General features: G+C 38.1%; 1 protein-coding gene across 2 annotated transcripts in view; it reads left to right on the top strand.

Annotated features, from left to right (window-relative positions):
- LOC115624297 (FERM, ARHGEF and pleckstrin domain-containing protein 1) overlaps positions 1-24,481 on the top strand; it is a 49,626-nt gene that overhangs the window by 8,994 nt on the left and 16,151 nt on the right. The window contains exons 2-11 of one of the 2 annotated variants that reach the window (XM_030518922.1): positions 3,027-4,227; positions 18,413-18,645; positions 19,009-19,230; positions 19,292-19,535; positions 19,628-19,788; positions 19,892-19,966; positions 22,256-22,362; positions 22,571-22,686; positions 22,750-23,008; positions 23,297-24,386. In XM_030518922.1, the coding sequence (XP_030374782.1) occupies positions 3,955-4,227; positions 18,413-18,645; positions 19,009-19,230; positions 19,292-19,535; positions 19,628-19,788; positions 19,892-19,966; positions 22,256-22,362; positions 22,571-22,686; positions 22,750-23,008; positions 23,297-24,386 (2,780 nt within the window). In that variant the 5' untranslated portion in view covers positions 3,027-3,954. The remainder of the gene's footprint in view (positions 1-3,026; positions 4,228-18,412; positions 18,646-19,008; positions 19,231-19,291; positions 19,536-19,627; positions 19,789-19,891; positions 19,967-22,255; positions 22,363-22,570; positions 22,687-22,749; positions 23,009-23,296; positions 24,387-24,481) is intronic. The other variant, XM_030518920.1, reaches the window with a different exon arrangement.

Genomic DNA, 24,481 nt, shown 5'->3' with positions numbered 1-24,481 from the left:
TGATTGCCATTTCAAATTAGTTCGCATAGAGCCAATGATTTTCACACTGTGCAAGTGGAACCATTTGCGAAATAGGTTGAAGTACCGCTTAGTCTTAGACGAGCAACCAACTTTGGTAGCTCCTGCCGCATACCAGGCCACAAGAGTGCCGCCAACTATGTCAACGTCAACGTTACTGCAACAACTGCTGTGGCAAATCTCAACTGTGCCCGCCCGGGTTGCAAGTTGCATGCTGCATGCTGCAAGCTACCGGGTTGCCATATGCGGCACAGCCGGCTGTCGCATGTTTTGCGTGCCATCAGAGCCAACTAAACTAAATGGCTGTTGATACACTCAGATGAAACTTTTATGCACACATCAAGCATAAAGTTTTCATTTTTATCCCGCTGGCTGCCAGTTGTCAAGTTGAACTGATTATGCTTCTTCGGGTGGTGCTTCCTCGGTGGAAGAAAGTTTCGTTATTATCCCATTGCCTGAGTAAAAACTTTAGTCAAGCAACTGGCAGTGTCTCTGGGTCGGAATTCATCAAACTTTTATTACTTTAGCATTTGACATAATTAAGTTTGCGCATGTTCTGTGTGACAGATAAGGGTAGACAGGCATCCTCCTCATTATTTATTAGACATGCAGAGCGGCTTACCTGCAATCAAATTTACAATTGCCGATGAAGCTTTAAAAAGCAACAAATCAAAAGGCCAAACAAGTGGGAAGGCTATAATATTTGGCTATGGAAATTATAGATGAGAGCGTGACAGATAAACTGACAAAAAAATTAACGATAAGAGGAGTTAAAATTGTGATTTTTTATTAAGGCTCAACTAAAACAAAGTGTAAGATAGTCATCGAAAGGCGCAAGCAATTCAAACTACATACTTGAAAACTGTTTTTAAATCAGTGTCAAGAACGTGTTAAGTTAATAAAAATACACATATTTAGCTTATGTTTTATTTACTTCTCTTTTCTATTAAGTGGAGCATCTACAATTGCTTCCACATAATAAAAACGAATGATAAAACCAAGGCTTCGAACTATGTATATCAAATCTTATGAGGTTTTGTTAACAATATTTATTTATTTCATTTAGTTGTTACAAAAAGTTATCTAAAATAAAATATGTATATTAAAACCACTCTCGCCCACGAGCCTATCTCTAAACGGCATGGCTTAGCCGGAATAGCTGAAACCAACTGTTACAAATTATATGAAAAAAAAACATTAAAAATGCATAAAAAATAAACTGGAAATGGGAGAAAGGGAAGCACGCAACTGAAATTGAAAATGAAAATTGATTGGCAACGACAACGAAAATTAGTGAAACACCTGTGAAAATAAATAAGCTTATCAAAGCGACCTAAAAAAGAGTTTGAAAAAGGGCGGCACACAAAGTGAGCGAAGAAAAATGGTAAACATTTAAAAGAAAAATAATAAAAAGTAAACATGAAAAGGTATAGCAAAAGGCAATGAGATAGGGTAGTGACAGTTGGAGGGAGGTGGTGTAGGGGAAAGCACCAAATCAAATGAGCTGCAGCTAATCAACTTTGACAGCTTTGAAAACCCGCTGGCGTCGACGTCCCACGTGAGCCTCAGCGCCCACGCAAATAGGGAGAGAAACCGGAAAGCCGAAGAGTTCGAAGTCAGACAACTCCATGGACAGCAAACACCGCACAGTGAGAAAAAATACCGAAGAATTCTCTTCTAAGATATTTAAATATTTACTTAAGAAGCAGGTAGCTAAAAATTGCCGATTCCAAAATGTTGTCAAATTATGTACTTCAGTATCGTTAGTTAAATCAGGATGAACATTCATATCACTCCGAAAATATTATTGTTATGGTTATATAAATATTATATTCTCAAGAGTCTTGGGAATATGCAGGCATACGATTTCGAAAAGGTTATATTTGAAAACAATTGTTCACTGTGCAACGTGTGGCATGCCAACCTACATAAGAAGTTTGGCGCCAATTATTGTGGGCAGCACGAAACAAATAAATATGAAAAATTATGATAAACACGCAGGCAAAAGCAAAATCTGTGAAGTAGTTTGTTGGTGGGGAAAAGTTAAGGTATGGAATATTTATGGCCTGCTCGTAAATTTGAATGCTAAAGAAGTCGACGTGGCTATGGATGTGACTGTTGGACGTGGCCGCTGTCAAAAACTTCAACGAACTTTGGCAACATCGCACCCGGGAGATTGAGATTCATATATACGGATGAATTTACATACATATGTATATACCATGGTCGACAACACACAGGATGCAAATGCGTGGCCTTTTGCTGAATGGGGCGTGAAATTTGCAAATTTATGTGCTCAACAGCAGGTTGTTCATTAGGCAGCAGAGATTTCGCTTAATTGACAGGCCCCATATGATTTGCCTTGCCGGCTATAATACAAGTATATAAACACTCGATCTGTGGGGACAACAACGTTCAATGACCGAAGCGGCTGGCAAATACATATGTATATAGTCATTCGGTCATTCAGTCAGTCAATTATTCAGTAAATGATCAAAGTCTGCGTATGATGATGACGACAGCCATGACGATGCCTCACTGCTACCGACTATATAACAATGGCGACTTTTATTATAACGACGAAACTGAAGGCCCGAGACTCGCGATTACCGACAGCTTCATTTGCCACAAGTTGCATAAGTCACGTTTTGGCATAAATTAGAAATGATTAGCATGCCCATAAAGTCAAGACATTGCGAGCATTATAAATTTACTTGTACTTGTCGCTTTTCGTACTCTGCTAATTGTGGGATTATTTCAGGCTTTGCTAGAATAGTTTCAAATAATAGTAAAAAATTTAACTTCTGAGCAGTCAAAACTTATTGTTATCTTAACGTGCTTAAAAATACTTCTAGCTTTTTAAACGTCTATACGCTTGTTTCCTCTATTTTTTCAAATCCAAGTAAATGTACATACTTGTATGGTATCTACATTAGCGCTAATTTGTAAACTAATAATTGTAGTTTTCATAACTCACTAACCAGTTCTTATATCTCTCCCCTTTGCAGAAAACAGCAAAATGATCCGAAACCCCAGAATAGCACAACAGAACTACGGCTACGAACAACGATGAAGAAATCGAGTCCACATGTGCGTTATAAATATTAATGGAGAGAAGGGGAAAAAATCTAACCAAATTTGATTGAGCAAACGACGATGCCAAACAGTTGATGTAGCAGCAGCCACAACACAGCCAAAAAAACGAAAAAAGCGAAAAAAGAGCCAAAAGAGCCAGCCAACTTAATTAGGCACTTCAATTATTACATGAACTGATGCCAATGTGAAACGAATGTGCTTAGCTCCGCAAGTTAGAGCTTCCAATTTTCTTTCTTTGGTTTTGGGAGCACAGACGAAACGAAATGAATTGAATTGAATTAATTGTGCCACACACAAACATACACAACCAACCACTTTACATTTCAATTAACTAGCAACGACGCCCACAACCGAACAAACAATTCGACCCCAGTACCATTCCAAGTCGTAGTATAAATGTAATGGATATATGTATAGCAGAAATTGCAGAAGACAAGACCTATATACACAATAGCAAACAAAAGAATTAGAATAGAAAAAAATTCAAAATTCAAGTTACACAACTTCTAAGTGCTCGACGCTGTTTATTCAAATTACGAGCGCAAAAATACAAAAAAGAAAATAAGGAGGTAGGGAGACAAAGTGGCAAAGTAAACATAAGAGCCATCAGAAGGAAAAATCAACGGTGCAATACAAACAGACAAGAACGGAACAGTAAAGGCTAAAAATAAAACTAAAGCTACAACAGCGCCCATACTTGTATATATAAAACATATATGCATGAGAAGTCTACAGGCGACAGATAATCGCAGAACATAGCAAGTTGGAGGAAAAGAAGTAGAGCAGGGAAGAGAGTGCTCCTAGGACATCGTTTGTCACAGCAAAATTCTTGTCTACAAAATGTCTTTGGCTGACATGGGCACAGCCTCACGTTCCGCTACCGGATCTGGCGGCGTCGGTGGTGGTGGCCATCACCACTACGATATGAGTAGTGGTGGTGGAGGAGGAGGCGGGGGCGGAGGCGGAGGCCTACCCGGCGGACGAATGACACATTCCCTGAGTACACCGTCAGGCGTCGATGGTACACCGTCAACGCCCCGTCATCGTGGCGGCAAAAAGCTGGCAGTTCGCATACAAATGTTGGACGATTCGGTGACGATGTTTCAAGTACAGGTAAGTTAAAAGAAAAAATATAATGTCCACTAATGTACACTACTTATAAAGCGGAGTGAGACTGTGCCTCATTTATTCTTACTCTTAGTCTTAAGAGGCATGAATCAGTCAAGAGATAATAAATATAACTGAAAATAGTTAAGAAATGAAGACAGCAAGATTTTTACAGAGTCTAAATCCTGTTTGTGTAAGCACGATGGGTTTCTTTAGTTCTGAATTTTTTATGTAAATAGATTTGAGAGTAGTCACCAAAAAATAAATGTCTAAATAAATGTTGACATCAACAAGTCATCCATTATACACAAATTTCTATCCCCCGCTCTAATGTTAGCCTTCTATCCCTCTCTCTCTCTTTCTCCCTTACTCTGTATACTTGAACTCTTGACAAGTATTTGCCTAATTCAGAGTAAGGGACATTCAAAATATGTGTGCCTAACTTTTTCCTTACAACTCATTTTTCCAATAGGAACTACCAAAAAAAGTTTTGAGGAAAGGGCACATTTATATTTATTCAGTCAGTATTGATACAGATCCTATGGTTTATAGGAAAAAGAGCGTTGACATCAGACCTCCTCACATCGCATATAAAAAAGTCTAATTAGAAATAAGCATGCATGGAGAATGGAAAAAAGTGTTGACATAAGACCAGCCCTTACTTTCCCGCAATCTCCATCTCGCGTACTCCGTACACTTAATCTCTTGGAATGTATTTGCCCTTTTTTTTGGCAACGATAGCCTCGCGAAAAATTGCAAACAGCATAAAAACTGCATAAATATTCAGAAACATTTTCACGTTTGCTGCCTTCTTCGGTCGCTGGCAATTCGCCTGACCGTAAACAGTGCGCGTAAAGTGAAAAATATGAAAAGCTACATTTAATTACATTAAAACGCGGAGTGCAGTGCAGTGCTTAAAAAAAGGGGAAAACCTAAATAATAATAAATAATAACAAAAAAATGTATAAAGATTTATACGACAATCCGTGGCAGTGCCGGCCATGAGAGAATCGGCAGCTATGCGGCCTTTCAAAGCAATGCAGTACAGTGGGCTTCAAAGGATAATGGCTAGATCAAGAAATGTAGTAAATAAGTAGATGTTTCAAAAGTGAGTGAATAAAATAGTGAACGAAATGCGCAATTCGCATCAAACAAAGTTTTAAACGAATTGCATTCAAGTTTAATTGCAATTCTGTTGATAGTAGAAATATAACAAATGATATACAAAGATTACAAACATGTAGTAGTTGTTGAGTTCGCGAAAAATATTCTGAAATATACGAAAAATGTTTAAGAGTTATAAGGAAAGTAATGTTTATATAAACATTATTTCTTCATGTAACTTGTAAATACGTATTTGGAGATTTTGGCCCACTGTCTGTTTGCAGACGAAGTTCTGCTTGCATTTGGCAAGTGGCCAAAAATGTGTTCTCTGGGCATAACTAACAGAAGGAAAAAAGAACAACAGCTTCTGCAACTGCCACACCTCTTATTGTTGTTCTTGTTTGGCAACAGACGGGCCGACAAATCAACAAATTTGTAGTCCAGACTGAGTTGAGTTCCTTTTAAGACAAGCCAGCGCCCAAAAAGAGTCTAGGCACAAATGCCGTTTTTATTTGTTGTTCCTTTTGGGCTGGTCGAGCATGTTGGCCGATTCAGATGTTTGTCGATGATGCGCTCCAAAAATAAAACATTTCCCTCATCGAGAAAAGTGCAGCAAGTGCTTGCTAGTTTTGCTTGCTCGGCATAGTTTGGTGGAAGTTGTTGAAGTACTGAGGTTCATTTGAGGTCTACGAACTGCCAGTCGGCAAATGTAAGCACATATGAGTACATATATGTACAGTGAACGAAAAATTAACAAATCCCATCAACAGTTAACAAATACGACATAATGGAAAATAAGGCAACTCCCAGCTACCTTTAAGACAAAGAAAATTACATACAACAGAGAGGAGTATCAAGATAATTCATTCGAGAGCGAACAGAAAAGAATAATTGTACAAAAAATATATATTTTATAAAACTTAATTACGATTCTCTAGTTTCAATTGTTGCCGAATCCGATAAACTGAAGCATAAAGAGGCATAAAGCAGATGAATTTTTTTCAGATATGGGAATTAGGAAATTGGGTATTCAAATAATTTGACCGTCTATTTTCGCAGTGTAGTTGCGAGTACATGTGTGTTAGACTTCTGTTTATTGCAACTTTGTGCTGTTTTTTCTGGTTTTACCATTGACCACAAATCGCATTAATATAGCAGAGAGACTAAATGCCCTGACATCCTGACTTGCAGCCTTGTTTTCTGCCACTTTGCGTTGTTAATGGCATTTTGTGTAGCTAGCTGTTGTTTTGCTTTTGCTGGCACTTCCTCCCTTCCAGCCTGTTAGCCTGCCTGCCTATTTCCTGTACAAACAGTCAGCCATTAGCAGTTCATGCAGATGCTTGAAGCGCGCTAGAAAAAGGCTTAGACGGTTTTTAGTTGAAGTGCCGACCAGCCACCAGAGTCGACGTCTCATATTCGCCTACTCTACGCGTTCCCCCGCCGTCCTTCCCCTGCATCTCCTAATTCTCCTCTCCTTGCTTGCCAAATACTTGCAAACACATTTCAAAGGCTTCAACAGGCAACAGCTTAGCACACAAAATGGAATTGTTGTTGGCTGCTACGTGTTCACAACAAAATGGCTGCCATTGTTGCCATTGTTCCTGTTGTTGTTGTTGTTGTTGGTTGGGCGGCTTTTTGAACTATCCACTTGAGCAATGGTTTGTTGTACTATGTGCATATTGTGTATGGCTGTGTTTCTGCAACTTTAAAGTGGCTCGCAAACTATTGCACATGGATTCCGAAATAGTTGCAAGCTGCTTTAAACTAGCATATTAAATATTGACCACAACTACTCGCAGGACAGTGTTGTCGACTATAACGTGGACAAGATCAACTTAATTTTGTGCGTGAGTATTGTATTTACATATGTATATCAGATAATTGCACTTAACTGTACTCCACAAATCAGGGCTCCATTCCTGACTAGGAAGTGTGTAAAATAATAAAAAAAAAAACCTGATTTACATTTTATGAAATCCATATCCTTTGTTTTTTAAGTGTGTCTTTAAAAACTAAACTATTTTTAATGCAAAACTGTAGAACTAAAAATAAACAGTACGTGTATTCTTTCTTTATTTATTCCAATGGAGTATGTATTAGTATTTGTAAACCAACTTAATAACCTGCGAGCAAGATATCATGCTTCGTTTCCCTAGTTGATAAAAGATTATAATTCGTGGAATTAAATAAATAACGATTTTAAGTATTTAATGACGTATTTTAATGACGAGATTATAGAGAACACACATTATAGCAGTCCCACTTCATAGCGTCCGGTTTTATCGTTACATTCTTATATTACAAGTATTCTGTTGAATTAAGTTGGACTGTGCTTGAAATAGGATTTTTGATATTATTTCAAGTTTTAATTGAATTAAAGAGTCATGACTAAACGCCATATTTTCCATTTTAAAATATAAAATTTTACGCAATAGGTAAGAAATTTTATTGCCCACCTAAAACATTATCGTAAAAGTTTAGAATTCCTTTTGTCAGTAATGTACAAAATTCAAAATTGTTCTCAAAAATGGGTGTAAAAGGGCAGAAGCCCGAAGAACTTGACTTGACAACAGCACTGTTTCGCCTTCGCCACTCTCTCTGTCTTTCTCTCTCTCTCTCTTTCTCTTGACTACACTTTGGCACCGTTTCGTGACAGCACCATAGTCCGAGAAACGACATTGTTAAAAATTCAAGCACGTAACATTTTTTACTAGGTATGTAAAACCAAACAGACAAACACACGCACAAATCTTAGCCATATAAGGTAGAGTCCGGCAATAACAACGGCAAGTGCGACATAACATGTCGTATACGTAATATATATATTGCCATATCTTGCTGTACAATATGTTGGTTCAATTTTTACAAACAAATAGCCTGAGCCGGCACCTAACCACCACCCTCTTGCAATGTTCATAACCAACCGCAATTGCTTCTATTGGTATGTAGGCATGTGTGTGACTATGTATGTGAGTGTGTGTGCAATAATGTCAGTGGTTGAGGCAGCTTTTTGTGGTCGCTCGTAACTAAGCGAGTTTTGGCCAAATGCAACAACGCGCAGCTCTCTAAAAGTTACTGCAATATTAATGAAGGGTTCTAATGGCATGTAGGCTATATGAGTCAGAAATGTAGAGGCAAGGGATGAGTATACGAGTATGTCGTCTTTATAAAAGGGCAGAGGGCAAACAATGACCATGAACGATGGCGCTATGACTATACGTGTATAAGTATTTGGTAACCATATATTACTTGCTAAGTGGCTTCTGCGGCTGAGAGTTTCAAGCAAAATCCATGTGAACAGAAGCTTCTCGGTGTTTAGTTCTTCCATTTAAAGTTACAGCACTATAAAGAACTTTTCGCGGAACAGAACATAAGGAAAGGAACATAAGAAAGGAAGCTTCATTCCTCCATAAAACTATGTTCGAAGAATTTTTTGGCCTACTTGAATAAATAGTCATAGTTAGAATGCATACCGTTGTTTACGTATTATAACGAAATGTGGTTTCAACAGACATACATACATATAGAATAGTGAACACTCAAATGCATTAACTCTGCACTTTTGAGCGCTCATGTTCCATGCACCCCCTTTCCATTCCATTGGAATGTGGTAGAACACTGCCAAAATTCATAAATTTCCCTTACACACGGAAAAAAGGCAAAATATGTATTTCAACACATCTTATGCTCATGCTACATATCCATATCTTGCATATCCATCATATGCGACAGAACATTAAACTATGCGCAACCACAACGCAAAAGTTGTGCCATACTTGTACATGTCTCCAAATGTTGCGCATGGAATTGCATAAATTTCTAAATAAGATTACAAAAAGATATAAAGCGGATCTTTACGTTACAGTTTAAGCTTTAATAACTGTACAGGTATTTCTGATCAGTTTTTTATAAATATTCGTAAATTTTAAATGTACATATGTATAATTCGGAATAATTCAGGATTGGTATGACGAGACAAGTCTTTATTGACTTTCAACTTTGGTTTGTCTGAAGGCAAGGATATCAGATAGGATTTCCTAATTAAACTCCGTAAATTTGATTTATTTTCCTTAATCAGAGCAAGAGAGAATGCTACAGGCGAGCAAGCCTGAGAGTTTGTGGGTTTGTGTTGCCTGTATATGAATACACTTTATTGACTCTTTAAATGTTGTTTTTGTAATAATTGAATTCAAATGAACTGAAGCTAAGTATGGCATTACTTTTTATACCCTGTACCCGTAGGGTAAAAAGGGTATATTAGGTTTGTGCAAAGTATGTAACATACAGAAGGAAGCATCTCCGACCCCATAAAGTATATATATTCTTGATCAGCATGACGAGAGAAATCGATCTAGACATGTCCGTCTGTCCGTCTGGATGAACGCAAGGATCTCAGAAACTATAAAAGCTAGAATAACCAAAGTTGGCATCCAGATTCTCCTAGGTCCGAGTAAGGACGAGTTTATGTTTTTTTTTTTAATTTTCCCCCCCCTTCCCCCGCTACAGAATTTCGTCAATAGCGTCCACATTTCAAATGCTACCTAAACCAAACTTTGCACACATAATTCATATATAATTGTCTACTGTTGTATAAAATTTTATTAAATTCGGTCAATTTTAAGAAAAGTTATTAGCAAAACAAATCCTCGCCAGTACAACCCCCCCAAACTACAGCAACAAGTTCGCTCTTCTTCTTCCTCTTTTTGCTGCTGCTATGGGCGCATATAACTCAGTGACGGAAGTTTATCTGGGTACAGGGTATTACATTGTCGGGCTTGGTCGACTGTAGCGTTCTCTCTTGTTATCAATAGGTTTCACTATATTCAGCGATTATATCATTTATAAATGTCTTATAATCGTTATCACTTATATTTGTCAGCAGAATTTCATTAGAGCAATTATTAATCTTTGTAGCGCCTCCTGATGTTCTAACAACTCCATAGATACACATCTCGGGATTATTCAAGCACTTACTAGCAAATCCACTGCCACTGTCTCCTTTGCAGATTTCAGTTCCTTTTGGGCTTTTGACACAAAAATGCTCATCATGAGATATCGTTTTGCAACTGTTGTGCACTTGAACTTCTGCTCGCTCCAGAGACGATTCATTACCCCTAGAAACGGTCGCTATCTCCCCTTTCATTTGATCTGAAATAGTGGCGTTGAAATCCCATGGCAGGCAAATGATTTTCACGCCATCACTGATGGTAAATGATTTACTTAGTTTAACAATAGCAAGGTCATATTTGTGATTATTGGAATGTCTGCTTGCGTAATTATACAGTCTGTAAAACATAGGAGTATATTAAAAATGTTATATAGTTTCAATTGAATAGAATAGCGTTTTTCATACTCATGCGGGATGATTTTGTCTACATATCTTCCCTCCGTTGCCGTTACATCGCCACTTACTATGGCTGGAAGCAAGAATAACTGCGATTCATGTATCGTTTTATCATCTTCGTCATAAAAACAATGCGCCGCTGTTATTACCAAATCGAGGGTAATTAATGTCCCCCCGCATATATAGCTTGTTCTTGTGTGCTCTTTCATATAAATACCCATATACCAAGCTACAAACTTGGGTGAGGTTTTGTGGCCACCTATGGAGAATGTGGTCATGTTCCTTATTTGTTCGCCACATTCAAGCACACACGTTTTAGCTATGTCGGATGGTAGGCCAATCCATGACCCATTTGAAAGGCATTGTGCACTTGGCAATGATTTCACATGCCTATAACCGGGGACGCAACTGAAATGCACTTGGGTCCCTGGGAAAAGGTCTTCTGTACAATGTATTCCTTTTATCCCCCTATAGGTCGGCCGCATGCAATTTGGTTTTAATGATCTATACTTGTTAATTTCCTTGCTACTACATACTTCTGAAATGAATACTTTTCTGTGTACACAACAATTAAATGCAATTAAACAATTACTCACTTAGACATGATGGCACGTTATAGGGATCCTTCCATTTCTTATTAATGCATACATTTTTGCGGACTTCCGTAGATAATTTACTTCCTTGCTTGCATGAAAATAATATAGTTGCGTCATTGATCGGGGGCGAAATGATTCTACAAGTAGCTTTTCGTTTTTCAATATATTCGCACTTCCGGAGGATTGGATGGTTTTTCGGTAGTGGACAGCCATTAGTGCCATTTGTGTTGGGATCATAATTTTGATCAATTATGGGCTCTGGGGTGGTGACAAATGATATATTATAAGGAGCACATGTCAGCAGGCTGTGGCGCCAAATTCCACTATATAGGCATACATTCCACTCCTGACCAAATAGGGTGCCGGACGAGTCCAAGCATTCGAAGCGTACCGGCATATTGGGCAACACATAGTTTGTTGTATTCGTTTGATAATATGGTGTAGCGTTGCTGAAACGCAATCCCTTATCCAGAGGCTCCCAGCATCTGGCAATTTTAATATTGGAGTTTTTCCCAATCATACAGACACTCGATAGCTCATCAGCACCATCAATGCAATCGGGTCGGTTATCGCAAAGAAGATCCTCGCTAATGCACCGTCCGTTGGGACATTGAAAATGATCTAACCCTTCACAATCCTCCATACAAACTTCCAAGGATTCATCGCGTCCGTTGATGCAGTCGTGATAGCCATTGCATATCTTATCCCATTCAATGCAATTATCTGGCAGGCACTCAAACATATTATTGCCAGTGCAACTCCCCTTAAATATAGATTCATATTCGTCTATATTTTCTATACCACACAAGTATGGCGATTCATCTGAACCGTCATTGCATTCCGTCACATTGTTGCATCTTTGCTCTGTTTTAACATAACCGCCATAGGCACATTGAAAACTGTTGTCTTTTTTGAATTGCGGATTTATAACGCAGTTCACATACTGCTCATCACTTTTATCTTTGCAATCTTCTCTTCCATCGCAAAGCTTTTGATATTTTATACATTCGCCACTATCCACGCATTTATGCATGTCATTGCATTCATAATCGTCCTCAAGTCCAGATGATATGCTCACTAAATATAACAAACCAATCCACAACAAATGCCACAGCATGTTTCTATCCGATATTTGTACACTTTCACTTATCTACAAACATTACTGCACAAGCCGTAAGTCGCGAATGAACGCGTTTCTTTTAAACGACTGAGTACAGATTCTAGTATATATGTACTTATATACTCGTAATCATACTTATGATTGCGATATAAGTTACTTGAATGGAATTGTGCGCTAACAAGCTGGTCGGTTTGAATATTCCTTAAATAACACAGCTCAAATGTATTGACTTAGAGCGTTACCAGGCTGTGGTTCCAGAAACTCTTCGCTCAAGGTAGCTTGTAGCTTACATAGAGATTTCTCTAATCATGCTGATTAGGAAAATATTTAGTTTACACTTTATGGGATCGGAAAGGCTTCCTTCTCTGTCTTACAGAAACCTAATATGTATACCCTTATTAAACGTCGGGTACAACGTATAAAAACGCATTAGAAACGCTCACAAATCGCGTGCCCATTTGGCAGCCTTAAAAAAAAAATTGTGTTGCAACTTCTGCCGAAATATTTACGGTACGGGGCAGATACAGATGCCATCGCTGCATACTACAGATACGCGTTGTTGGCCTGAGTGGCTGCGAAGGGAAATGGGATGGCGGGATATCATGGCGGCCCACTTTGAAGTGCCGCTAATAAATTTGCTGGCGTTGCACTAAAGTGTTGGTGCTTTCTTGTTGTTGGTTCTCCACATCGCCATGGCACAATTTTTTTGAACTCGTTTATTTTGACGCCGCAAAATTATTTTTATTATTATCGTACTTTTATCCACACAATGCCTTTGTTGTAGACATTTTTTTAAAACTCTTATCTCGTGGGCAGGAAGGCATCAACGGAAGTAAGCGAAATTATAGCGATAATGTGTAAATATACATAGAATTTTTGAAACCAACTAATTGCCATACATATATTTTGGCTTGGTGTAACGCACATATCAAGATACAAATCCTAACTTTTTCACTAGTTTTGTTGTATACTTTGTGGATGTGTGTGTGGGACGAGGGCGTAGCTGCCCGCATTAACTTTTTGCAAAAGTTTGACAATTTATAGTATTGCATTGCACTGGTGGCTGTTCCAATATGGCACGACAATGCAAACACAAATACCAAAGTCAAATAAGGTGTGCGAGCTTTTTTAATAGTGTTGTGAAAAGTGGAACTAGTTAATAAATTTGATTTTCTAAATTGGATGGATTTCTTCATTTGATTCACCATTAACTTTGCATACTTAATTATAATTCGAAAGCTGCATGTTTTCCAAACATGTTTAAATATGTAATCTTTATATTCACAAAACTATCTTAGAAATATCTTTGTTACTGTACATTCTTGTAGTTTGTAGCTCTTTTAGTCTCCTTTGCATGGACCTTAAGTATTATAAATTATGTATTTAAAGTAACCCTTTAAGAACCGTCAATTATGTTTATTACATATATTTTGAAAAATAAAAATGGAATGTGCCTTAGTTGTATTTATAAATTAAACAATATTTTAATATATGTTTAATATTCGCAAAAGAGGAAACCAAATAATTAACAATAACAAATATATATTTTAATAATAATATTGTCATCTCATTATACATAAAACTTTCAAAACTATCAAATTAATTTAATTTATAGAAATATTATAATAGTTTTCAACCTTCCCATTTCCTTTGGTCTTTTGAACCAGATTTGAATCTAATCACGGTATTGGTCAAATCCTAAATAGCTAACACAGCTTCTTTCCTTAAATAAACGTACATACTTGTATGCCTTGTTAAAACAAACCTGTTCTTTATTGTTGGGAAAACCTTTTAATACATTTAATATAATACTTTAGTTCAATGTAGCCCATTTTCTGATATGTTGAGCCATAAATGGACCATTTAATAAAATAAATAAATAATAAAATACTATAGTTCAATACGAGTTACATTTAACGAGCACCATTTAACATAATGTAAAGTCCACCGTTGCCTACATTTTGGGAATAACAATTTGCTACGCTCACATTACACACGTTAGTAAATAGAAGGGAGTATATTTTCCACAAACATCATCTGACATCCAATTTTTGATATTGATGATTGCCAACATATTGTTCAAATCAAGGACTACAATAGATATTCGAGTGCACAGAGCAGCTTCAATTTTCTTATTAAATTTACTCTGAAAAGGTGTCCGAATCTAAGAATTTATATCAATCTTACAAAGAAAATTGATTCAGAGCAGCCAGTCCCACAGCTCTATTATGTTGTGTTACTCGTATGTCTTTGTCGAGTGCGTGTTGGAAATGAACAAAAGCCATGTGCCAAAGACAAATAGAGCGTATGGGGTGGAGTAGACACCTGCAGGCTGCTGGTAGGGAAGCGCTTCCACTATATTGGGCCAGAGAAATCCCCAATGAATACTGCCAGCTGCCAGAGTTGCCAGCATTTGCAGTTCGAGGACGACAAATTGAACAAGCGGCGGCAATTGTTTGCCAACTTTTAGAGCCAAACAAAAAGCGCCTGTCTGCAAATGTGGCTATATGTGGGTATATGGGAGTATATGTAGGATGTGTGTGGCAGATCATGTATTTGTGGCTTGTTTGCATTGAAGAGCTTCCTGCCGCTTTACCATTTCCGTTTCCCGTTTTTAGTTGCTCAGCAGAAGCTGCAAGCAAAGTTAATTGGTAGTTTGTAGAAAATCTAAATTGGTTTAGTGAATTGGCCCCAAAAACAAAGGGCCAAGCAGAAGTTACTACTTTCGGTAGGCAGTAGTCAAAATGTCAAAGCTTGGGTGTGGCTTCTTTGCCGGGGCCATTGTGCCGAGGACTTGCTGCAGTCGAAAAACTAGAGGAGGCCGACCCGACCCGACCCGCTGCCCTGCTTCGTCGTCATCGGAGTCATCGTTCCTGACAAACAATAAAGGCTGCAGTGCTGTGGCAACCTCTTGGGGGCGCCGTGCACTCGCATTCATCTTCTTTTTTTTTGTGTCCCCGGAGAGTGAGTTTCAGTTGTTTTGGCAAATTAAATTAAATATGCCTTAGCTATTGTCGACGCCTTGCAACTCGTGTAAATTTCATTTTAGTTGGCAATTAGTTGCGAGGATTCTTTTTTATTTGATTTATATTTGCATCTATCCTTTACTCCTGCATTGCACTTAAACACCACCACCGAAATGCAGATACGTTATGTAATGCATGGATGATATATAGAGTAGGATAAAAAGTAGATTTAGCTGCAATCTGTTTAAATTTTAGACAAAGAAGTGTGTGTGTATGAAATGCTGATAAAACAATCGTCATCATGTGTTTAATAAAAGCTTGAGCTTTGAAAAACAATTTTATGGAAAAATATGTATATAACAAGTCGAACTGATTTTATAAATTCCCTGCAAACACATTTTTAGAAAGAACATATGGTACATATACTATGGAACCCCTTTACCAAAGAGAAAACTAATCCACGAAAAAAAAATTAAATTACTCTGAAAAAGTTCCACTGCGTCTGCTGTTGCGATTATTTTTGTTCGGAAACAGCTGAAAACATCCCTATTCCCTTTCACACTTTTGTAACTCTTTTTGCGTTTACCACTAAAACAGAAACTTTTCCGCAAGCGAAACAAGATGAGAAAACCATTCGTAAACTTGCTAACGCAATATTGTTGTAATTTTGTTGTTGTTGCCGCGCATTGTCGTCATAAAAAATGCATCAACTTCCTTTGTGGGAAAGCAAGCGAATACAATGTTTATAATTTTTCGTGTGGTCGCTTTTGGTGAGCTCGTATTTCAATTGTAAAACGACGATTCTGCATTACCTTAAACTACGTATACGCCCTGTATTTAGTGTACGAGTATATATGCAGACGGGTTGAATTTGTAATCAAGCGTTTATTAAATGCAAATATTGGCAACCTTTATCTACATATAATAAATAAATAAATATATATCACTATGAGCGCTTTACCCCTAGGGAAACGCCCATTTTGGTTGTTTGATTTATGCCCATAAGCCACAGAACATTTTACATTGTGGCTTTTGTGTTTTTGGCAATGTTTGCCATTTTCTATGGCGCGTTAAATATTCAAAATCAACATTTGTTGTTCACACATTGCCAAGAAGACACGTAATCTGTAGAGCCTTAATGAGATTTTAGCATGCCAGAAGGCGAGAAGTATGTTGTTTTTGCACAAAAAGTGTTGCCTAGTTTTGGGGACCAAGCACTTCCTTTGATTAACAGCCCAGTAAGGCGGCAGGTTAGTCTGCCCGCCATGTTAATTTGATTGAACAAGACACGAATCGAAGCAATACGAGCTGCTAACACTTTTCACGCATTTCCATATACGACCAACATCTTTTCATTTGGCTAATGCCAACCAAGCCTGTGAGCAAGGATGTGGCAGCTGTGGTGGGTTTTCTCTGTCCATACGATTATATTGTGTAGAAACTTGCAGGCTTCTTCTCTTCCGCTTTTGCTCTCTGTGTGTTTTCGGTTTCTGATATGGCTTATGTTAATGGCTTTGGCACATGACAGTGGCCTAGAGAGCCTCGCATGAGTGTTTGCCTATTAGTGAAATTAATTTCGAGTTTGATGTGCTGCTGTGTTTCAAGGACACGTGTGTGAAGAACTTAATGAGCCATAAATGAGCTGCGTTGCTTTATGCTGAAACACTAAGCCATTTAGTGTGTTCTGAGCTTTTAGGGCACGGTCGCTGAATAATATTGTGGCAACGTTCTGCGATGGTAGTAGCTTGCTAAGGTGCAGCATCTGTGAAGTATTAAATCATTTTATGGGAAACAATATACTGTATATTTGAATTTGGAGAATGAAAATACATTAATGAATTGATAAAGTATGCTTATTTGATAAACATTTTCTTAAAAGGTCACTTTAAGAAACAGATTTATACGCCATCAGAGTGCAAATAGGGAGAGTTTTTGGCGCCTGCAATAGAAAATTCGAAGTGCAATGGAAGAAACATTTCGGGAAAATTTATAACTAAATATTAATTGAAAAGCCGTCTCTTGAAATCAGTTTGAGTAAGTTATTAAAACGATTTGTATAAAATCCAGGCCGATTGTGATCCTAAAGTCCTTTAGGCAGGATACAGTGCTGATAGTTCTAATAATTAAATAAATATGAGGCTAAGTATTTGATAATTACACTTAACAAATTACTGATTACTATTTATTTTCACTTAGAGGCTATTTCAAGCCTCTGGCTTAATTTCGAGGACATACTTATGTACGAGAATGTACAATGTTGAATTGCAAGCCCGTTCCAGTATGTAAATTACTTCAGCCTTCCATCAATTTAATTTGGCATTAATCCAAAGTTTAATTAAAAGCCCACTACCCCACTAATTTAGTTCATTTGGCTGCTTAAGCTTAGCGCCACATAAATCACGACCATTTGACAGCGAATGCAGTTTGAGCGTTGAGCTTGGCTGCTCATTTGCTTACACAGTTTTGACACGCTACCTACTGCCTGATGTAGCGGCCATTAGGCTTTATTAAAAATTCCTTTGGGGAGCGTTAAATAAAATATGTGTAGGTATACTACTAGTATATATGTGTATTTTTAAGTATATATATATATTTTTTTTTTTGCAATGTGCAAGCCATTTACGCCGACTGTCCAAGCGCTGGAGTGCTCCCTCTTCGTTGGCAGCTCGCTCGATTTGGCAGTTGGCAAATAGTCGACCTACTTTTTATATAACTTAATTGCTGACAACCTAGCTAAGCTAACAACAACATATACAAGAGTGCTGCGGCGCCGGCTTGGGCGAGGCGACAACTCAATTGAAATTTATTTAAATGCAATCAGACGCAGCCCACAATCCACAGTCCACTTTCTGGCATTTAGTTTTGTATACGAAATTGCATGGTAGATTAGTTTTAAACGAGCTGAACGAGCGAGCTGTGTCTGACCTTTTGGAAGAATGCACAACATTTCAATTGCAATCGTGCGTGAAGTTTCTGGATCATGCAAGCATTCGCTCACGCATATAGAAATATGCATATATCACAGATACTTATAGAGCTCACTCTTTACGTTCAATTGCAGGCCAAAGCTTTGGGTCGCGTGCTATTCGAACAAGTGTGTCGTCAACTAAATCTGCTGGAAGCAGATTATTTTGGCCTGGAATATCAGGAGGTGTCCACACATACCAAATACTGGCTGGATCTGGAGAAGCCCATGAATCGTCAGGTGGGCCTATCGCTCATTGATCCAATGCTCCGATTTTGCATCAAGTTCTACACGCCTGATCCATCACAGCTCGAGGAGGAGTATACCAGGTAATTGGTTAAAAATTAAAATCCTTTCAACCAGGGAGTTAAATGAAAACTAATTTAATGGCAGTAATTCTTTGATGTTCAGGTACAGCCAACAGATTTGCGACGAATGCACCTTCGAATCATATCCGTGCAATCGATTAACTCAACCACAGCAACTCTTTTTGTAGATTAACGACTTCGATATTGCGAATTGCTGTGTTAACGTATTTCATTTAGATCTGTAGAAATTATAGATTTTACAAGATAGTCATTAATTTTCTAATAACTGGAATAATTTACATTGTATTTCAATCTTCGTTTTATTGGTTGAAAATGTCTGATAATTGGAATGTCTAATTTTGATGTATTTGAATTATCGTTTAGGTATCTCTTCTGCTTGCAAATCAAACGGGATCTGGCCACCGGCAGCTTGCAGTGCAACGACAATACAGCGGCATTGATGGCCAGCTACATTGTGCAGGCATCGTGCGGCGACTTTGTGCCCGAGGATTATCCAGATCATACATATTTATCCTCTTATCGCTTTGTGCCGCATCAGGACGCGGCCATGCAACGCAAAATAATGGAGAACCATAAGAAGCATGTGTAAGTGAAGTGCCATTTATTTTATTTTTTTAAAATCTTTATCGTTACCCTTCTATTGCAGCGGCCAATCACCGGCGGAGGCTGATCTAAATCTGCTTGAGACAGCACGCCGATGTGAGTTGTACGGCATGAAGATGCATCCGGCCAAGGATGTGGAAGGTGTACCTCTAAATTTAGCTGTGGCTCATATGGGCATCACTGTCTTCCAAAACATCACGCGCATTAATACGTTTTCCTGGGCCAAAATACGAAAAATATCATTTAAACGCAAACGTTTTCTGGTCAAACTACATCCGGAGGGCTATGTAAGTTAGCGTCCATTGGTCTACACTTTTGCTTGCCTTACTTTTTGCTTCAACTTTTCCAATAAACATAATTTATTTGTTGTTGTTTTCAGGGCTATTACAAGGATACTGTTGAGTTTTTCTTTGAAGGCCGCAACGAGTGCAAAAACTTTTGGAAGAAATGCGTTGAGAATCATGGCTTCTTCCGTTGCACAGTCGTGCAGAACACGCCTCGTCGCAAAACCCGAGTTCTCTCCCGCGGTAGCTCATTCCGGTATGTGTGTTTTATTGGATGCGTATGCGTCCGTTTATTTGTGGGTGTTGGGTCGCTCAGGTGTACTTTGACTTTATGCTCAACTTTTCTATTTCCTTTACAGCTACAGCGGCAAAACTCAAAAGCAGATTATTGAATTCGTGCGCGAGAATTATGTAAAACGTCAGACCTTCCAAAGGTAAGTCGGTCAATGATAACGCTGGCCAAAAGCAGCAGCAGCTCCAATGTTAACTATTGAGCAATAAATGCTAATGCTTTAATTAAAATGCTACCGATGTTGGTGTTACATTTATGTTTTACATACATATTCTATATTTTTTTTATTGTTTTTTTTTTTTTTTTTTTTATCAGAGAATAGAAAAACTTTTATAATAAGTGAAAAAATATTAAAAATTATACTACATACTTATCATTTCCCTGAATGTTTACCTATTTAAATTTTTATATTCTATTCATACAGTGACTTTTTAAGTGGACAAAATTAATCGTCTCTATTCTCTGCTCAATATTTGTACATTTTATACAATTTTTGTCAGTAATTTTAAAATATACTTCACTTTTCTTTATTTATTCCAATTTATACTTAACGCTTTCATTTTATAGCCAACTACTGAGCTTTATCCCTTTCCCTAAAGAAAAATTAATAAATAAATAAAATATATTTATTTATACTACTAAATAAGCAAATAAATAAATGTAAAAATTTTATGCTTTCATATAAACTTTATGCTCTAAAAACATTAAAACTCTTGTCAATTGTCAGACAAGAACAAAAAACTCATCAGCCTACATTACGAAATCATCAACGTGCTCATAAACCGACTCGTTTATTCGTTCTTTTCAACACTTTAATTCAATTTAAGAATGTTTTCATTTTTCAAAATCAATTAAACTCTTATTTCCCCACCAATCCAATTAAATCCCCATTCCCATATAAATGAACAAAAATAGTAAGAAAACTTGGCCGAAATGTTGCGCAAAGTCAACCAAAAAGCGTAACGCGCTTTAGAAAAGAAAAGAGGATTAAAACTAAAAACCCAATTGGTGTTCAGAACAAAAACAAAAGCACAGTAAAAACCTTTAAACAAGAAGAAAACATTTCAAAAAATTTAACAATATTATGAATACGAAAATGTACAGAAGAAACTAACGCTTGTAAAATTCTCATTCATAAGTTATGTTTTTGGTTTTTATACTTTTGATCGAACCTTTCCAATGTGTGCGTGTGTAATGAACCTACAACCACCAATAATTTAGACAAACCAGTAATATTAATTTGTAATTACAATTGGCAATCATTTATACTATGTACATGTAAAGCAATAGTATTCTAATTTCATTGAATTGGCCTTCCATCACTCATTATTACTCAGCGCTTATTAAACCCAATACCAATACTGAAACGCATTCACTATTACTTACTGATCCCCAATGCGCTCTCATTAGTACTCATCATCAACTGTCATCGCTGTTCATAGTGTGTTGTATATGTAGTCTAATGGTAGAACCAAAGTATCTATTACTTACATTTGATTGTATGTATGTACCTATTATAGAGTATGTCTGCCCGTCGTTGTCATTTGTTGTTAACCTGTTGTTGTTGCACCTAAGAAGAGCAAATGTACACCGATTTAATTAGCTAATTAGCTGCTTTTCCCGTAATTTGTGTTTTTGATTAGACTGTACACGAAAAACAAAACAAAAAATAATAATAATAAAATGTAAGTCAGCGTGACGTCACAATTTCTCCTCCTAAATGTGTAGTAATTAGTCGTGCCATTCTAACCTAATCTAACATAACCATATAGTCTAGTCTATGCTCTATTTATTAAATTAACAATGCCTAATATTTTAAATAACTATAAAACTCTAAAGATACGTCATCTGTTGTGTTGTTTTGTAGCAATGTAGTTGCTTTAGTAATGGCCACTTCTAAAATAACCATGTGGGGTTAGAGCGAGACTATATAGTATAACAGTCTTGCTGTTGGATAACTTGTGTTTTGATGGGAAATTTTTGATTTGAAAGGAGATTGAAAATCCGTATTTATAGCGTCATTTATCTTAAAAGAGATGTTATTGTTATCTGTGGGGATCTTATTTCTCCTCTTTAGCTTAGCGCTTAGAAGGGACTCAAAAGTCTGTAGTAAAAATGATTGTCTGTCTAATTTTAGTTTATTTACTCTAGAAAATTCGAATTAATTAAATTATATTGTACAAATATATATTATATTTGTGAAAACCTTTATCATTTTGAACGTTACGAAAAACCCCATGAACATTTTCGATAGTCGATGCAAATCTCTCAGCTTGAAAGCTAACCCAAAACTCCTTAACTGAAATGTGCTCTAAACAAGAAGAACTCTAAACTAGAACAATACAATTTCTAAAATTAAAAACAAAAACTAAAGCTTACTGAGCATGACAAATAAAAATGTGGTATCCTCTTGTCTTTTCTTTTGCTGCAGGTCTCAGTCATTCCGGCAAGGGCCACTGAATGCTAGTAGCCGAAGTCAGTCGCATACGTATGTGAATTCCAGCATTTCAGCCAATCCCCTACTCCCAATTGACACTGGTTTGTATTTTATTTTTAATTGTTGATTGTATTTATTAATTTTTGTTAATAATTTTGCATTGTTGAGGCAGAGTTTTGCGTTTTAAGAGCGGCCAATTTTGTTTGTTCCGGGTTAGTTAGTGGAATGTGTAGATCAAAAAAATTTTTTTTTTTTTTATAATATACCATAATTGTTTTGATTAATTTGGTTTTTTGTTGCTCATCATAGCGGCATGGGACTATCACAATCGATGCAAGGACTCGATGACCCCTTCTCTGACGAAGAAGGCAGCGGATACCTTGGATCGCCGACGCGACAATCCTACCGACCACACGCGTTCTCAAGTAAGTCACACAAACAAATCACCTCTTCCTTTAAATAACAATTTATGATTTATTCGCCCTAAGGTCACAGCAGCCCAGGTGGAGATTTATCAGACGAAGAACTATGCAGCGGAATCGCCAACCTCGGCGGAGGAAGCGGCATGCTCGGTGGAACGTCAACACCACTCGGCAGCGGCTATGGACCAAATGAATTTGAACCGCTCGCTTTCACCACAGGGTCCGCAATCTTGGACTTCACCCAGCCACAGCAACAGCAACAGCCAGCAACAACAGCTGCGCGCTCAAGATCAGGCTCGTGCGCATCAAGGAGATCACAATTTAGGTGCGTATTAAATGATATTTATGATTTGCATTACTCATGTCTTCAAGCTTAAGTTATTATTATCTTAGTTTAATTTAGATAATAGTTCTATAATTTTATATACTTACTTATTTTTTACAGTTATCCTAGCTAAGTTTTATGCAATTTTATTGCAAAATTGCGCATGACATATTGAGTTTCGTTCGTTTTCGGTTCGTTTGGTTTCGTTTCACTGTAGTGAACATATCTCTGTGTCCTAACGTGTTCCGTTTGTTCATACTCTACCCAAAAACGCGTGTTCACCTCTAGGTCTGAGCCACTTGTCCCACTTGTACAGCAGCAACACGCCTCGTCGAGTCTCAGTGGGATCCCAAGCGTTTGTCCCTGCGTCGCCGCAGCAGCTCAACAGCATCAACACCCACAACACTATCACCACCAGCACAGTGGGTCTTTCGGTGGATCTCAGCAGCTCCATGGAATTGGATCAGGAGGAGTTGGAGCAGGTGGAATTGGAGGATATGGGGGAGGAGGAGGAATTAGTCGAGGAGGAAGCGGATTCGGACTTGACAGCATCTACCATCAATCGGGAGACTACAGCACTGGCAGTCTCGGGGGCAGCATTGGCGTCGGCCAGTGCCCATCGTCCGCCGCTTCGGTCACAGGAGTCCCAATCGCAAACTGTCACGCCAGTCCATTATAGCAGTACCAATTATTCGATGTCTAAACAGTGCATGCTTAATAACGCCAACGCCAACTCAACTGAAACAGAGACAGATAACATTATCTATAGCGACATAAACGATATTGGCCACTACAAATACCCTGACTATCCCAGTTCCAAAATGGAGCACAAGATCTCTAATAGTGAACATCTTAATCTTAATGAGCGCAACGATATCTATGCGACGGTCAATCGCAAGGCCAAGTCGAAGACTCGTGAAAAACACTTCAGTGACGAGTTTATAGATCAGTCTATTTTGCAATATACACGAGCCAAACAGCTGGGCCTGATGCCTCAGCAACCGCCAATGTTACAACAGCCAAGCACTTCGGCATATGCTGCGGCTCAGGAGCGTAGCTACAACAGCCTTAACTATCAGTACCACAACGATTTGAATCATCCGTCGGAGTCGTCTTCATCGTCATACTTTGGTACCGGTTTTGGTACCAAGCGGTATGCTACCACCGAACGCGTCAAGCTGGCGCAGTCTGAAAACTATTTGACACCCTCGTTGGACTCGCAAAGCTCGGCCTCGGGTATTGGGGGCGCCACCACACAGCCTCGTGGTAGACTCACACACTCTTTGCCACGTAACTCAGAGTTATCGGGTGTCGACTCAGTCGACTCGTATGACAGCCACTACATTACACACCATTCTATTGGCAATTTGCTGCCAGCATCGGGTGCTTCGGGTATTCAGCCAGGTGCGTATCGGCGATACCGCGAGGAAGATGCCAAGCCGAGCAGCAGTGCTGAGCAGTTGCGCAGTGCTG

Source organism: Scaptodrosophila lebanonensis, unplaced genomic scaffold (genome assembly GCF_003285725.1).
Source record: "Scaptodrosophila lebanonensis strain 11010-0011.00,11010-0021.00 unplaced genomic scaffold, SlebRS2 tig00000053-arrow-pilon, whole genome shotgun sequence".
Classification (NCBI taxonomy): Eukaryota; Metazoa; Arthropoda; class Insecta; order Diptera; family Drosophilidae; genus Scaptodrosophila; species Scaptodrosophila lebanonensis.
The sequence above is the reverse complement of the archived record's forward strand: the minus strand, read 5'-3'. Positions and strand labels throughout refer to the sequence as shown.